Consider the following 17,762-nt stretch of genomic DNA (forward strand, 5'->3'; position numbering starts at 1 on the left):
TCCGGAGGCAAAGGAATGGTTGCAGAAGTCAGCCAGTGCAGGAGCAAGGGTTTCAATATGGTCCTTGATAGTTTTGGGCAAGCAGGGAAGAACCTGTTTTGACGAGACTTTCATAGATCAGACTTGTCTGGAAATCTCATTAGGGGAGAACAGAGGAAAGGAACAGAAAGAGGGAGGATAGGCGGTAGCAGGGTGCTGGAGGTAGAGGAGAGGGAAGAGGGGGAGAGGACGAGAGGGCGGACAGGATGTCCTGGGTTTTAGAGATGAAATGAGAGGCCAGGGCTGTGCAGAGGGCCTGGGAGGGGAGAGGAGAGGTAGATACTGCAACAGGGTTGGCTAGCTCCTTGCAGATTTTAAAGAGTTTGGCAGAGTTGTTAGAAGCCGCAGAGACGCAGGCTTGGATATGGGCTCTCTTCTTGGTGCAGACAGAGAGACGATATTGCCTTTGGAGCAAGCGGCAGGCCAGTCTGTCAGATGATGTACACGAAGCCCGCCAGCTCCTCTCATCCACCCTACACTTGCGTTTAAGGGTAACTAGGTCAGAGTCGAACCAAGAGTTGCACTTGGCTTTGGGCTTAAAGCGGATCATCATGACAGGGGCAAGAACATCGAGACTGGAACATGGAAAGGGCAGTGTCAAAATGGGAGTCAGCCAGAGGTGGAGGAGGGGGAGAGAAAGTGGCAGCGAAAGCCTCAACTGACACACGCTTCATGGGCCGGATGACTGAGAAGGTGGGTGGCAGTGTTGAAGTAGGCTTGGCCTGCAGATTAGAAAGGGAGAGCTGGGAGGAGAGGAGAAAGTGATTGCTCTAAGACAGAGGAATGGTAAGTGGGTTAGAGAGGGGGAGGTCAGATGAGATGAGAACATCTAGGGTGTGCCCTGCAGAGTGAGGCAGGCCTGAGGGCAGAATAGAGATAGAGAGACGGAGAGAGTCGCAGAGGTCACAAAAGAGTACAGAGGAGGGACAGGAAGCATCGAGGTGGATATTGAGGTCTGCGAGGAGGAGGAGTTGAGTGGTTGTAGCTAGGAGGGGAGAGGAGAGGGCGGCCCTCTCAGAGAGGAAAGAGGAAGTTGGACCAAGAGGCCGATAAATAGTAGCAATGGTGAGAGAGTGGCCGGGAGAGAGAGAAAGACTACAGATGAGGTATTCGAAGGAGGAGTAGGCCTGCATCGGAATCACAAAGGCAGGAATCCACTCTGGGAAGATCCCGGCTACACCACAGCCGGGACTGTTGGATTTGGGCATGGAGAGGATCTTGTAGCCATCAGGGAGGAGAGTGTCAAAGCTCGTGACAGAGCTGGCCGTGAACCATGTCTCGGTGAGACCTAGTTCTTCCGGGAGGTGGCAGATGTCAGTGGAGTGTTTGACAGCTGAGCGAGAGTTGAGAGTGGCGATATGCAGAAAGTTGCTAGCCTTGAAAAATTCCCGGGGAGGGGTAGAAATCAGAGGTATGTACTGCAAATTTGTAGAAGAAGCCCAAGGGGGGGGCAGGGGAGGAGAGGAGGAGGTAGAGGTGGGAGGCAAGGAAGTCAGAAAGGAGAGAGAGTGCACAGCAGGAGAAGCAAGGAAGTTGATGAGGCGCAGGAAGCGACTATCAAAGAGGAGAAGGTTGGCCTGAAAACTTTGGACCAGGACAGTGCCATTCAGGTAGACATCAATGATTAACTTAGAGGAGTGCAAGGGGTCCAGGAGGGCCTCCCACCGGGTGCCACCATTAATTGGAGAGGAAGAGAAAATAACACAGAGACCATATAGGGGGTCCATAGGTCTGGCGAAAGAATGACAAAGAGGATGTCGGTGAGGGTCTGTCTCCAGGATGCGCTGGTGTAGGTGTCAGCAATAGGGAGACTAGGGTGTGAGACCAAGATATCCTTCTTGAACTTCTTCCTGCCAGACTTAGTGAGAAAGGAAGGATAGTCAATGGAGAAACAGTTGAGAGAAGATAGGGGAAACAGTGAGCACCATGAGTGATGTAGAGGAACGGTGAAGCGGAGAGAAAGGGGGAGGGGTTGCACAGGAAAGGAACAGCAGGACAGGGTACACAAAGAAGTCACGGGGTGCCGCCAAAAACAAAATACAGTACAACCACAAGGGCACCGCTAGATTCGAATTAGCAGCAAGGTGAAATACAGTAAAGTCACAGGGGCACAGCTAGATTCAAATTAGCAGCAATGTGAAATACACTACAGCCTCAAGGGCACAGCTAAATTAGAATTCGCAGCCAGGTGAAATACAGTAAAGCCACAGGGACACAGCTAGATTTGAATTTGCAGCAATGTAAAATACAATGAAGCCACAGGGGCACAGCTAGATTTGAATTTGCAGCAATGTAAAATACAATGAAGCCACAGGGGCACAGCTAGATTCGAATTAGCAGCAAGGTGAAATACAGTAAGCTACATGGGCACAGCTAGGTTCAATTTGGCAGCAAAGGTGAAATACAGTGAAGCCACAGGGGCACTGCTAGATTCGAATTAGCAGCAATGTGAAATACAGTGAAGCCACAGGGGCACAGCTAGATTTGAGTTAGCAGCAAAGGTGAAATACAGTGAAGCCAAAGGGGCACAGCTAGATTCGATTTAGCAGCAAAGGTGAAATACAGTGAAGCCACAGGGGCACAGCTAGATTTGAGTTAGCAGCAAAGGTGAAATACAGTGAAGCTACAGGGGCACTGCTAGATTCGAGTTAGCAGGAAAGGTGAAATACAGTGAAGCCACAGGGGGCACTGCTAGATTCGAGTTAGCAGGAAAGGTGAAATACAGTGAAGCCACAGGGGCACAGCTAGATTCGAGTTAGCAGCAAGGTGAAATACAGTTAAGTCAGAGGAGCACAGCTAGATTCGAATTAGTAGCAAAGGTCAAATACAGTGAAGCCAGAGGGGCACAGCTAGATTCCAATTAGCAGCAAAGGTGAAACACAGTAAAGCCACAGGCAGACAGAGCGAGAGTCAGGGAGAGGAGAGTGGAACTGGGAAAGTCAAGGGGGGAGGGGCATTTGAGGAAGAGGAAACTAACCCATGTGCATACGTTCTGGAACCACCAGGTAGTTCTGTAGCGCCGATCCCATTGGGCTGGAGAGGCGTGTAAGTGGGCCACTCAGAGCGCCCATGCAGCGGACAGGGAGCAGACAGGGGCTTTCATTGTGGGCCTTTGGTGAGGGGGGCCGGCTTAAGCCCGCCAGTCAGGGACGTCATTTAAGGGTCACCAGAGGTCGCAATGGCGACCTCGGAGGTCTACCTTGAGACCTCTGTGGTTTCCCTTGCGACCTCTAAAAAAAAGAAGAAAAAAAATTAGCTTTTTTTTTGTAATGCAAGCTCCTGGGCTATGGCCAGCACCATGTGGCTCTTTACATCTGGAGTGGCTGGTGAAGGGTCATGTTCCATAGCTTCCCGCGATATCACTTCGTGGTGGGGTCAAATTACATCTGTGATGTCATCAGGGGGTCAAGGGCCGAGTGATGTCACTTCCGCTACCCCAGGCATTTTGGTGAAATTACGTCCCTGCTGTCAGTCCCCGATAGGCCAGTAAAAACAACATGCTGGCCAATTGGAAAGGAGATGTTGTGAGGGAGGACTCTGGGTCTCCTAGCTGAATGCAAGGTGATCGAAATTCACAAACATAACAAAGGATGTTGACTTTTTTTGCTTAAGAGCAGGGATGATTATTTATTCTGGGAGGACCAGGGAGCATGCTATGACTAGGACTGCGAGACTTGTCCTTGGCCTCAAGCCCAGGGACCGTATCTCTCCAGGACTGAAATCTCTGCACTGGCTCCCAGTGACTGCGAGGATAAAGTTCGAAACCCTCTGCATTGTCCACAAGGCCGTCTGGGGCCTTGGGCCAAAACACCTTCAACTCTCTCTTCCTAAATATCTTCCCTCTCGAGCTCTTCGCTCATCCGCCTCCAACTCCCTCAGGGTCAGCCGCTTCTCCAAACAACGAGTTGGGGGCAGATCTCTCTCCGCTGCAGGGGCCTCCCTCTGGAACAGCCTTCCTGCCTCCCTGAAACTTGAGGAAAACCATCTCCGGTTCCGGAAGCACCTCAAAACCTTCCTCTTTGCCTCCGCTTTCTCTCCCCCTCTCACCTGCTAATACTACTGAAACTGCACTGAATCTGCAACTGGGCCACTCACCGTTCTCAGTCCTTGGCCCAGCCACTCTCTCCTGCACTGCCTCCATGGCAACCCCTGCACTACGGGACTGTGTCTGTAACCCTACAGCCCCCCTTCCCAGCACTTGTCTGCACTTACTTCACACTTGCCACCAGCTGGCCCTTGTTATTTATCCTGTTTGCTGTATGCTATTAACCCTGTACTGCACTTTCCCCTCTCCCTTCCCCCTTGCACTTTTCCCTTTCCCTCTACCCTTTGCACTTGCGCGATCTGAATGACATCTGGCCTAGTAGGATCGTTGTCTGTCTCCCCTTGTTCGCCCCCCCGCCTCGTCGCGCCTTGAAACACTTGTGTATAGGCGCGTTACAAATGCCATATCATATCATATGTAAATAGGACAGGCACAAAATCTGTCAAGGACTTGAACACATACGTTTTTGAGTCCCCACCAGTATCTGGGCTCTGCTGAGATGTCCCTTAAGTCTCCCAACTAATCCAGCCCTGACAGCCCATGTCCATCACATTACACTGCAATGCTTCCTCTGTAATGCTCACAAACCCCAATTGGCAAGAGCTGCTAAACACAGGTTCAGAAAGCCATGGGCCTGATGTTTCAAGGTATATGTTGCCATACAAAGAGATAAATAGAAATGACTGTTACGAAATAGAAGGTCCGGTTCTTGACTTTTAAGACTTGTTGAAATATTAAAGCCCTATTCCTACATACCCATCCAGATGGCGCTTGTCCTTTTGGGTCTTTGTAGAACACCAAACTATTCCCAGCAAGCACCACCCAGGAAGGGTTCCAATTTTTCCTGTGATAAGATACAAAACAGGTAGAAGTATTAGTACAAGCAAAACTGTCTTGGGACAACAGCTCAGGTGCCACACAGGTTCGATCCCGGGGCCGCGCTTAGAAACCTCTGGGTATTAAGTGTGTTATAAATAACCAATTACAATTACAATGACTTCCTCTGGTGTCAGATTACCATTGTTGCATGGATGAGGAACAAATGACAGGAGAAAGTGTTGAATGAACAGCTTAGAATTCATCCTAAGCACTGGCATTGCTTTGGGCATCTTCCATGTAATCGTTTCTCTGTGCTATTACACATGCTCGGTGCTGAAAACAATAGAAAGCGGCTGCCCCAATACTCGGCCACACCCTCTTTTATGCGAGAAAACAGCCAACCCCAGGCATGATCCATCCTGTTGGGTAACATCAGTGAGGTCCAGCTTGATTCGCCAAGTGACCCAATCTGGGCATTCCCCTCTCACTTATGGAGACTCACAACCATCAAAGAATTATGAATGCCAACATGCAAGTCAATCATATTCACTGGCAATTCTCTGGGAAGCTTTCATGGTGTCGTTTTTAGTCCATTTACGACATTAGACAAGCGGAGCAGACATATGCAAATCAGTTTTTTTCCTTCCATCAATGGGAGCAGAGCAGTCCAGCCTGAACTGTCTGGCCATGATGTCCCCCTCTGAACAGGAATACAAGCCACTCAACAGGTTTGCAGATTGCAACTAAAAGTATGAATTATCTCCCCGCTCTCACGCACTCTGTTACCACAACACAACCTACAAGCTCATGGTTATTTTCTGACGGAGCCCAATAAAATTAAAAATAAATAAATAAATAAATAGTTCCTATCCAGTACCTCAGTTTTCGCCCCCCTTCTGCTATCTTGGTCTTGTTCAACTGACCAGCTTTTTCCACCTCCTGAAGTATGGAAACAAAAACAGTCAAAAATGATATATCACAGATTAATGTTCTTAACGATAACACAGCTTTAAAAAAGAAAGCAGTATAGAGTTCACAAGTTACTCACCCGAGTGACTATTGGACTCTTAATCCAGACTCCCCTTCCCTGCATATTTATGGGATATCATGCAGGGAAGGGTGTGTGACGTGGGCTTAAATTAGAAAAAAGTGTGTTTTGCACATGCACAGCCACTGGACCTCCATCACAAACGCTCCCATCTTCAATTGTAAATACGTTTTATCAAAGCAATAATAGTGGGCTCTCATTAGACATAATAGGGGATGGTGTGAGGACTCTATATGGAAGACATGAGACTATAGACTGCGAGAACAGTGGTCTCTACAGTGAGTAATATGTCATAGCCAGGATACTGACCTTGTCAAGAGGGGTTCGGAACCCCTCTTGGCCTGGGGTGGGTAGAAACCCAGAGCCAGTCCCACCCTAGAGGGACAGTGGCAGTTGAGAGGACCCACATTACAGTCTTCTTTGCCCATCCAGTGCCCTAAGTGGCAGCTTCTTCACGTGCAGTAACCATTTGCATCCCCCCCATGCCTATGACTCCACTGGCCCTGGGTTTCTTCTCTTTTCGGGAAATACCCCGATGAAGGGAGAAGGGGACCAGCAAGAAGAGAAAACAGAAGAACCCCAAAGCATAGCACATAAAAGTTCAACCAGAGAAAGAGAGAGTCAGGGCAGAGGGAACTGAAGACTGGCACACTTGCCGAAAGCCTGGCACAAGCGGTAGGAGAAAAACCCACCAAGACAGGCAAACAACAGAACGAGGAACGTCAACTCCACCAAAAAGAACTTACCCTGTGTCCGGACATGCCAGAACTCCCTAACACAAATTGTGATACTGTTAAGACGCCATTAGTGATTTGCGGCAACCCTGCACAGTGAAAGGAGGCGTTGATTATAAAGTTTTTGCTGTATGTAATACCTTCTTGGCAGGGAAGACGGGAGCAGATTGTCAAGGAAAACCAGTTCAACCAGCGGATAGGAAGGGGGTTAATAGGAATCCCAGGAAAGTGTGGGTTGTGCAGATGACATCAGAAGAGGTGGAGGTGGCAGACCAGGAGACCAGCAGGAGGAAGGACAGTGGAGTGTACTGTGAAGATGGTTTTTAGAGCATTAATTAGTGGTTGCTAGTGGCCCTGATTTGTCAGAGCATTTGGTGGTGTAACTAATGTGGCTAGGAGAGTAAGTGTAAGGAGTGAGACTGAAGTGCTTGTGTGAGTGAAAGGAGTTGTGGTAATAGTAGTACGGGGAGAGTGTAGTCTGAAGGAGGGAATAGCTGTGCACAGGAGGGAGTATTAGTGTTGTGTAGAAAGTACTAACATTAAAGAGTGGAGGCGAGGCTTAGAAAGAGTGAAAGACATTGCATGGACAGAGGAGGACAATGCAGGGTGTAGAAAGAGTGAGAGGCGGGTGGAGCTGGAAGGAGGAGAGAAGTGAGAGAAGAAAATCAGATAGTGAGAGGCAGAGGAATACGTGGGTTTGATAGAAAGCAGGCCCAGTCAGGCGGAGTGTCTGTAAGGCACATCCCAATACCCCTTTAGAAAAACTAACCACTGGAGAGAGTAGGGACAGCCTAGGAATCCACAAAGGAGGTTACACAAAGAAAGACAAGTCATAACCTAGACAGCAAGGATCAATAATCAGTATTTACTAACCTGGTGGTTAGAAGCACCTTGGTCAGGGAGGAAGAGGCCATAAGGCCCATTGAAATCTTAATGAAAGCCCTTGAACCATCTGAGCCTTGGAGTCCCACACCTTTCATCCATACTCGTGACAGATTGCAAAGCTACCGATTATTGTCAGAATCCTAGGAAACCCGAATATGAAAGTGAATACTTCAGCCAAAACTATTGCGCAAAATTGCCTTTCAAAGCTGTGCCTACCCCTAAACCAGTGTCCATGGAACAATGTTTACAGAAGCAATGTGGTGTGGCCCATTTGGACTCTTATTAAATGTCCTCAATTAATGCCTGCTTTTGGCCATCAATGCAGCAATAGTCCTAACCACGTGGACAAGCAAACCTTTGACAGCAAATCCTTCCTTACTGATCAGATCTCCAGGATAGATGATATAATCCAACAATTTTGCAGACTTTGATACTTTTTATATGGGTGGGAGGCCCTCCATGTTATGAAAAATGATTGGAAGATCTGATGTCTGCTTTTAACAAGGTAGAATTAGAGTGCCTTACTCACATCTGGTTTGTGGTGGGGCTAATCAGCTTCTGACTTTTGATGACTCCTATCCGTCAGGTACAGCAGGGGGCCAGTGAATGTAGATAGAGTGGGAGATGATTCACCAAGTTAGCGTGGGGAATATATCGGTAAACGGTATTTTCCTTAACTAAGGTTTTATCAGGAATCCCAAGCCAAGATGGAGATTGAGGCTGATTGGCTTGGTGAACAATGACAGTCATCCTGGAATGTACAAAGGATTCTTTAACTGCTTTTCATCAGAGTTTTCCCCCAGGCAGGTTGTATTGTCTTTAGTTCCCCTATTTTAGGCCCAACACACTATAGTATACAGAAGAAAATCAGTATTACAGGAGGAATCCAGTTAGGAGTGCAGCTTTCTAGAGTGAGACTGTGTTAAATGCATAAGGAACATTATACAGAACTCATTTTTCATAACTGTTTGTCAAGGCTGAGTAGTTTAAATAGTAGCAGTGACTTGTGGCTGCATTGAATCAAGTTGTTATAGACATCAGCATTGCATCTGCTTAGGAAAGCCTACCGGGATTGGTAACGACATTGCATTTAAGCACAAGGCTGTGTGCATGTCAGCAGAGGGTTAGAGCGAGATTGTAGGCCAAGGGGAAGCTGCACGTACAGATCTGGAGCATGTCGCAGAGAAAAGAACGTAGCACAGTTCAGCTCTGGTAAGAAATGTTATTGTGCGGTTCATCTCCCTGTGTGGAACTGTAGTGCATGATCCAGCTCGTTGCCAGGAGCTGTTACTGGTAATCGCCTCATTGCGCATGAGCAGAGGAGAATGAAGTGATCCAATGAGGATTCAATAGAACTTGTGCATCGTTCCCGTCCCAGTACTTGGTATTGGAATTATTGCCATACATTTGAGAAACTTTTGAACATACATTTAAGAAACTTTGGAATAAGAAAGCAAGAAAAAGAAAGAGAATAACCACCCCCCATTCCGGTATTAATCTAGCAAATAAGGGAGTTATTAGGAGGTCCAGAAGTAGAAGGCCAGTAATGAATTTGTTTGTTTGCGGCCTAAAGCCACATCCCAGGTCCTAAAAACTCCCTTATTCGCTAGATTAATATTGGCATGGGGATGGCTTTTCTTTCTTTTCCTTTCTAAGATGGGGGTTATCCAGACAGCACTTTTGAAAGTGTAATTCTTTGATATATGCAATTTCTGTGGGAAATTGTGTTGCCTGTTCTCTTCATATGTTTATTTCATTTTGTATTATGTTGGTCACAATAGAAGTACCTTGGATACTTTTTCAAATTTATTTTGAATTTGTTCTATCTATGTTCTGTACGGACTATTGAATACCCCTATTCTATGGACTCCTCATCGGTCCAAAATTCTTTCTATGTCATACTAGCTGTCCCCGGCCACGCGTTGCTGTGGATCAATCTGGTTAAATGGAAAAGAAAGAAAAGAGAAAGCGCAAGTTTCTAATATGTTTAATTTCATAATGCTTGTGGGTATACAATATTTTTTGTTGTTCCATTGTCTGTGCAGATATGCCGACTGTAGGGCAATTATCCATGTGAGAAGCAATCCGTGTCTAGATCTAAACCGCACAATTCTAACGATTGGCCTTGAGCTTTGTTGATGGTGATTGCAAACGCAAGTTGGCATGAATTGAGCTGTTACAATTTCTGCACCGAACTACGTCATTTGGAAGCATGAGTTGTATTTCCTGATGTTAGATAGGAAATGCTTTGATTCAGGGGTATATTCGACAGACAAAGTTTTTAATGGCTCTGCCGATTCTCCAAGTTGAGGCAGTTTAATTTTCCCAGCGGCGCAACACATTCCTTTAGTTTCTCCATTACATTTCAGAGCCTTGCAATAATGACACACTTCAGTCATGGTGCCGATGAGAACATGTTGGCTCAAACTATAATCATCAGCTGGGTTGTACCAGAATGTAAGGCAATTGAAATTGCATGATTGCTGAGCACGGAGTCGTGTTTGACGCTGATCTGCTGATTCTCGTTGACATCTTTCAGCCACTCTCAGGCTGTCGCATTCATTCTGTTGAGAATGAAGCAGATCTGAAGCTGCTTTTACATCCAACAGATGGCGCTGTTTTTCAGTCAAATATTTAGTATAGCGTGTGTTGCTTTTACGTCCAACAGATGGTACTGTTTTTCAGAAAAGAACAAGTTACTTACCTTATCTGGTAACGTTCTTTCGATGGGATGTTCCTCCGACGTATTCCACATCTATGACAGGTAATGACCACAGCTGTGCTGATTGGGAAACATTTTCAGCGTAGGCGTCCTGCATCGATGACGTTGATACGTTGTCCCTTGAGGGCCTCCGTCGAGGGTCGACATCACTGCATGTTATATATAGGACGCACGGCGCCCACAGCCTCAGTTGAAGTTTTTTCCCAGTACGTGTGGCACCAATCTCCTGCCAGTATGACTGCAGAAAACCTTGCGGAAATGTAAGCTGCAATCGCATAATAAATTCTGTAGTGGGGCAGGCTGGGAGGGTTCAATGTGGAATACGTCGGAGGAACATCCCATCGAAAGAACGTTACCAGATATGGTAAGTAACTTGTTCTTCGAGGGGATTGTGTCCTTCGACGTATTCCACATCTATGACAGACTCCCAAAGCAGTACCGATGTATGGAGGTGGGAAAAATGTTTACAAATTTAGAATATTAGAATGCCCAATGAAATCGCTGAATAGAGGACTGGCTTACCAAAGGCCAAATCCTGCCCAAGGATGGAGTCCAAGGAATAGTGTCTCACAAAAGTATGGACAGAGGGCCATGTGGCTGCTTTGCAAATATTGCAAATTGGAACGCTCCTCTGTAGAGCCGTGGAGGCCGCCATACCCCTAGTAGAGTGAGCCCGTAAGCCTACTGGAGGGTCCTTTCCCGCCAAACGGTAACACTCAGAGATCATCAAAATGATCCATCTGGACAAGGTCTGCTTGGAAACAGCCTGACCTAAATGCCTTCCAGCATAACCAACAAACAGCTGATCGTCCACTCTGACCCGGGACATCCGTGAGAGATAGAAACTGAAAGCTCTCCTAGGATCCAACTTATGGAGCCTCCTCTCTTCCTTACCAGGATGTGGAGGAGGATATAACACCAGAGGAATTACCTTCTGGCTCAAATGGAATTGCCGACACAACCTTCGGAAGAAAAGAAGACCGCACCCTAAGGACAACCCTGTCCTTATGGAACACAGTGAAGGGTGGCTTGGCGGAAAGTGCCTGCAACTCACTCACTCTGCATGCGGAAGTAACCGCAACTAAAAATACAGTTTTAAAGGATAAAAGTCACAACGGACAAGAATGTAAGGGCTCAAACGGAGCTCCCATAAGGAACTTTAAAACCAAATTCAAATCCCATCCCGGCACCTGGAAAGGCGACGGTGGAGACACATTAGTTTGCCCTTTTAGAAACTGTGAAATCAAAGGAATCTTAAAATAAGAACATTCCTCAGACGAGCGCTTAAATATAGACAGCGCCGCCAGGTAACCCTTAATGGTACACACTTGCAGGCCCTTGTGGGCTAAGGAAAGCAAAAAAGACAAAACCAAAAAGAATGGAACATTGGAAAGGATCCACATTCTGTACCCTGCACCAGTCGCAGAACTTTCTCCAAAGGCAACAGTACAGGGATTTCGTTGCGGGCCGCCTGGCTGAAAGCAACACCACCATCACGTCTTTGGGGAGGTCCCAATCCTTATACCTCAACCTTTCAGATAGCAAGCATGAGGGCTGAGAGTCTTGACCTCTGGATGGAGAACCCGACCCCCCTCCCGTGAGAGCAGATCGTCTCTGTAGGGAAGACGGCGTGGAGGGCAGATGGACATGTCTAGAAGGTCCGGGTACCACGCTCTCCTGGCCCATGCCGGAGCAATAAGGATCATCCAGGAACCGAACCTCTGTAACCTCTGCAACACCTGCGTAATGACGGGGACTGGAGGAAATGTATACATTAATGGGAACGACCACTCCACTACGAATGCGTCCCCTAAGGCTCCTCTTGGATGAAATTCCTGCAAGCAGAATCTTTCACACTTCCGGTTGACACTGGTAGCGAAGAGATCCACTTGTGGGTTTCCCCAAAGGGTGAAGATCTCTAACAGAACTTCCTGAGCCATCTCCCACTCGTGAGAGACCGTGCTCTGCCTGCTCAGAGCATCCGCTGCTGCGTTTTTGTCTCCGGCCAGATGTTGCGAGCAGATCGTAAAGAAGCAGAGTGGAAGTAAGACGTGCTGCAATGACAGGGCATTTTGTTTGAACAGAGGAAGATTAGAAGGGAATTGTAGAAAGCCGATTATCCCTCTCTCCCGACAGGACACTCTACTTACGTGTACTTATACAGGAGGCGTTTAGGATTGCGAAAGAACGGCTACTGTAAAAATGCATGATTACGAGCACATTATGTACATTGCAATGAAGCATTGCTTACATTACCATGGTCACTAATGAATACATTGGAATTTGTCCTTCCTTTTTTCTTTTCACCCAACTACACAATGGGACTGAATTACCTGTGGGTATGTACACTTACATTCTAATATTGTGATATGAATTGTGTTAAAATATAGCCCTGAAGATGGTGCTAGGCACCAAAATGCATTGGCAAGAGCCGTATTGATTTGTAGAGGAATTGTGAATCCACTGATTAATTGTGTGATCTAACCACAACCACAACAGTAAAGATTTGAAAAGGAAGTGACTACAATTAGGCGCACTCTGACCAATTGTGCTGTTGAATCTGGTGGTGTCTTTAACAGTGTGCAATTTCAAAGCTAGTAGTGTTTTTAACCTATGTGCAATCTCAAATCGAGCTGTGTTTTAACCTAGATACTATAGCGCTCCTAGGCGCACTCTGACCAATTGTGTAACCACTACCGCCTCTAGCCTCCGGTAGTACCCACCGCTATCACCAGACCATGATCTTCTGGATGGCCCTAATCATGTTCCCTTTCTGCATAACGCTGGACAACGTTCCCTGTAGCAACAACAGCTACATAGCCCACCTGGACGGCCTGGCTAAACTTGGGTGCCCCAGACACCACCCCATCCCATGCCCCACTCCGTTCCTACCCTCCGCATCCCCCTTCCCTCCCACTCACCACCACCCTCCCACCTCCATTGTCAACCAAGGCCTACCCACCAACACTACACGCAGCCACCCCAGTCCCATCGCTAAGTCTAACCAAACTAAACTACCAAACCGCCCACCCACTCTAGGCCCCCCGGCCTAACCCCCCCCTCCCTTACCCCCAACCTCACAACCCGCAATGACAGATTAGGCACCAGGCTCCCCACCACAACTACCAGACCCATCTCCAAACCCAACACCAAAACCTATACTAAGCATAATGTGCCGAATAAGCCCACACCTCCCCCACTAAAAGGCGCCCTACTCAACGTCATATCCCTGGCTGCCCACCCCACAGAAATTGCAGACATCATCCTTACCAACGACCTCGACTTTCTAGCCCTAACAGAAACCTGGCTTCATGAGGCATCTGGACCACATTTATCACTAGCCATCCCAGACAAATACTCCATCCTCAGAGCTGATAGACCTAACGCCAGAGGTGGAGGAGTAGCGATCATTTCCAAATCCTCCCTAGTCCTCAGACTAGCTGCTACAGTCTCACTCACATCCTGCGAGTTACTCACAGCCAAATTACAAACCTCCCCCACAACCATGATCACCATCCACCTCATATATAGACCCCCAGGCCCCCTGGGACCTTTGAAGAAGACATCTCATCCCACATCACCGAAAATTCCAAACCATCAGCACAAATCATGATCCTCGGGGACTTCAACCTCGTCTACAAAGACCCAAACGATGTACATGCTGCATCCCTAGCCAATGTCCTAGCCGATCAGGATCTCACTCAACTCATTGTCCTCCCCACCCACCAAAAAGGCAGAATCCTTGATTGGGTAGCAACCTACAATTGCAATACAACCTGTAAAGATCCCCAACCTCTGGCATGGACCGATCATCACATGATCCCCCTCGAGGTCAACACCAATCAAATACTGCCCAATAAACACACACTGGCACCAGCCTGTCCCACCAGGAATAAACGCAACATTACTGCTGAAGCCCTACTACCACTAGTCCTACCTACCCTCAATGCTCTCCCAGCCAACGCAGACCTTAACCAGCTGATTGACACCTTTAACAACTCAATGGCTAGAGCAATGGACACCGTTGCCCCCCTGGAAATATGCAAAGTCAAATCCCTGAGCTCAAACTACTCAGAAAAGAGAAAGCCAAGGCACAACACATTTGGAAGACTAACCACACCACGGAAAACAAATCCAACCTCACAAATCTATCCTCACTTTACAAAAGCAAGATAATTCGCACCAAAAAAGATGTATACAACACCAGGATTGTTCAGGCAGGATCCTCCACTAAAGTATTATTTAAAATTCTGAAGGAACTAGAAAACCCTATCTCACCTCCAGACACCTGCCTGAAAGACAAATCCTGGTGCACCAGCATCCAAAACGCCCTCAACAATAAAATTTCAGTACTCCAAACAAAAATTGAGGACAAACGCCAACAACTCTCCAATAACAAGGTCACCAACCCCAGCCCACCCACGCCCAACAATACTAGCTCTGGCTTCTCGTTTAAGAAAGTCACTATCCCAGAAGTTCAAAAAATCACCACTTCCTTGAAACCCTCAAACTGCAAAGGAGACAGTTGCCCGGCACAGATCATAAAAGATGCAGCCAGAGAGCTCTCCCCCTTCATCACCAAACTCATCAACCTATCCTTCACCAATAACTCAATCCCTAGCAACTTAAAACAATCATGGGTTCTCCCACTCCTAAAAAACAATCTCTCGACCCGGCTATTCGCACCAACTACAGGCCCATCACCACAGTCCCCTTCCTACTAAAAATCCTGGACAGAGTTGCCTACATCCAAATTCGGAAATACCTGGAATCCAACCAACTGCTAGGAATACGCCAATCTGGCTTCAGACCTCAACACGGAACAGAAACCGCCCTTGTTGATCTCAAAAGCCAGATTGATGAAATTAAAGACAAAGGCAATGCCGCAATCCTTCTCCTACTAGACCTCTCAGCGGCTTTTGACCTGGTCAGCCATGAAATCCTCTGCAATCGCCTTCCAACCGCAGCCCACTTCTCCTCCTCTGCCATCACATGGATACAATCCTTCCTGGCAAACAGAACCATGCGGGTCTTCTCCACAACAGCTGCAGCAGACCCCACCCCCATCACATGCGGGGTCCCACAGGGATCCTGTGTATCCCCCACTTTGTACAACATATTTACAAAGCCTCTATTTGACCAACTGGACCGTCTGGGTGTCACCTGCACAAACTACGCAGATGACACCCAGATACTCCTCACCATCACAGGTTACTACCAAGCAGACTCTGCCCGGATCAACAAAATATTCTCCATCATTCAGGCATGGATGGCCTCGCATGGTCTCTGACTGAATGATGAGAAGCCAGAGCTCCTAATCGCCGTCTCCCCTAACACCCTAGCTAAACTCAACCCTAGCTATAATAACATCACCATCGATGGCCACTCCATCCCTATAGCCAAAAGCGTAAAAACCCTTGGCTTCTATCTAGATGCCAACACCAACCTCACCAAACACACCAATATGACCGCGTCAGCCGCTGCCTACACCGGCAAGCTCATCAGGGCCAATAAAACCATTTCTATCACCCAACAGCAGCCTCACCCTTGCAAGGACCCTCATACAATCCAAACTGGATTACTGCAACAGCCTGTACCTAGGTGCCAACCAATCCATTCTCAACAAGCTGCAGGTAATACAAAATAACGCCCTGTGCGCAGCGCTTAACATTCCTAGACGAGAGCATATCTCCGCTACTAGGAAAGCCTGCAAATGGCTATCCATACGCCAGAAAAAATCGACCTAAAAACCATTTGCCTAACATACAAGTCCCTCAATCATCTAGCACCACCATATCTAGCTAATAAATTCACCATGAAACCTGATACCCGATCCACCAGATCCTCCAACACTCTATGCTTGACAGTGCCCAGGTTCCACTTAAAAAGAGCTGGAGGGGCAAGCTTCACAGTACTTGCCCCCCAACTCTGGAACACCCTACCTCTCAACATCAAAACTATCCAATCCTTCCAGATCTTCAGGAAGCAGGTCATCAGCTGGCTCCTAAACAAAGAATAGCCCCATTAACACCAGACCTTACTGCCCTGTGCGGTAACAGGTTTAGGTACTGTATTTATATTGAAAATTGTATATTGTGCGTATTGTATGTGCTCTGTTTATTGATGACTGTATATATATGTATATATTATAAGTATGTACGAAGTATGTAACACAAAGATACTTCTCAACGCTGTAACCATATTCTCAAGGGCCCTTCTACCCCTGGCTTTGGAGCGCTATACAAATAAAATAAACAAACAAACATACAATTGCTTTTTTGAGCTGCTTTTTTGAAACTGCTTTTCTGAACGGATAATTAAGCTAAACAAACCAATCAATAACGGATCTAAAGGAATGAATATAGCTTCCTGGCAGGAAGCAATAGTGAGCACTGGGTACTACGGGGTGGTCTCCACTCTGTTTTTCTAACTGCTACGGTGATGCTTCACACTATCAAAATGAAGGTGGAGGTTGCGCAGGCCTTCTCTCACTGTCTGGGAAAGGTTTGGAGGAGGGATGGGCAGTGTCTCTGCCATCACCGCCCTGTACAATTAACGCATTTTACCACCACGCCATGTCTCCAGGGCTAGCAATAACCAACCCGCCCCCACCCCCCTCCGCGCTCACCATTGCCTCACACATGGTGGGATCCCGGGGGAAACCTTTCTCATATCCAGCACTAACAGCAGCTTCATGGACCTGGATCCATAGCACAGGAAGATATCTCTGTTGCTACTCTTTTTGATCTGTTTTCACGTGCACTCGTATTTACTTTCACTTCACCATGCACGTGTATGTCACAATTTGTTTGTTGTACTATTGCTGCACAATGGTGTGCTTTTTATGATGTGTTTCTAAAAGCTTGTAAAGTTTAGCGATTAATTTCAAACTCTTTGCACATAATGTCATAAGACTTTCTGTTTAAAAATGTATATGAAGAAATAAAAGGAATATACATCCTTGCAGGCTGATTTAGCTCCAGATGTATGAGTTTGTGATGCCCATTTGGTGGCATATATGTTCACACATTCTTTTAGTAATGTTGAGCAATTGGTTAAACTGCATTATCTCTGCCAAGTCCTTTTCTGTAATTAGAGTTATGACCCAAGGCTGCAGGCATCTAAACCAGAGGTTTGACCACTGAACCCCACGACGTCTGTCCAAAGACATGATGTGGAGATAGAGTACAAGAAAGGACAAGGTTTTGTGATTGAAAGGTCACACTGCACTCTGTGTTCATTAAACTCGATAAAACGACATGTCACAAGTACAGAGTTTGGGAACCAAATAGTGAATCTTTTTAGCAGGCCAAAAGTCCAGGTCAAAGGTCCCATATAAATCAAAGGAAAACATTTGTTTACAACATCCTGATTATGTATATTCTCTTTTAGACTCGCACCCTGGTCTTGCCATGTAACGGACTGTGGTCAACACAAAAGCACCTGACCTCGAAGACGAGAGGGAGTCGT

The 17,762-nt window shown here is 46.9% G+C and overlaps 1 protein-coding gene across 3 annotated transcripts in view; it reads right to left on the minus strand.

Moving 5' to 3' along the window:
* ARHGAP9 (Rho GTPase activating protein 9) overlaps window positions 1-17,762 on the minus strand; it is a 1,031,694-nt gene that overhangs the window by 382,086 nt on the left and 631,846 nt on the right. For all 3 annotated transcript variants that reach the window (XM_069653585.1, XM_069653586.1, XM_069653587.1), the window contains 2 exons: window positions 5,781-5,842; window positions 4,841-4,928 (listed from right to left, as the gene is read on the minus strand). In XM_069653585.1, the coding sequence (XP_069509686.1) occupies window positions 4,841-4,928; window positions 5,781-5,842 (150 nt within the window). The remainder of the gene's footprint in view (window positions 1-4,840; window positions 4,929-5,780; window positions 5,843-17,762) is intronic.

This window comes from Ambystoma mexicanum, chromosome 3q (assembly GCF_040938575.1).
Source record: "Ambystoma mexicanum isolate Mex_15411 chromosome 3q, UKY_AmexF1_1, whole genome shotgun sequence".
Taxonomy (NCBI): domain Eukaryota; kingdom Metazoa; phylum Chordata; class Amphibia; order Caudata; family Ambystomatidae; genus Ambystoma; species Ambystoma mexicanum.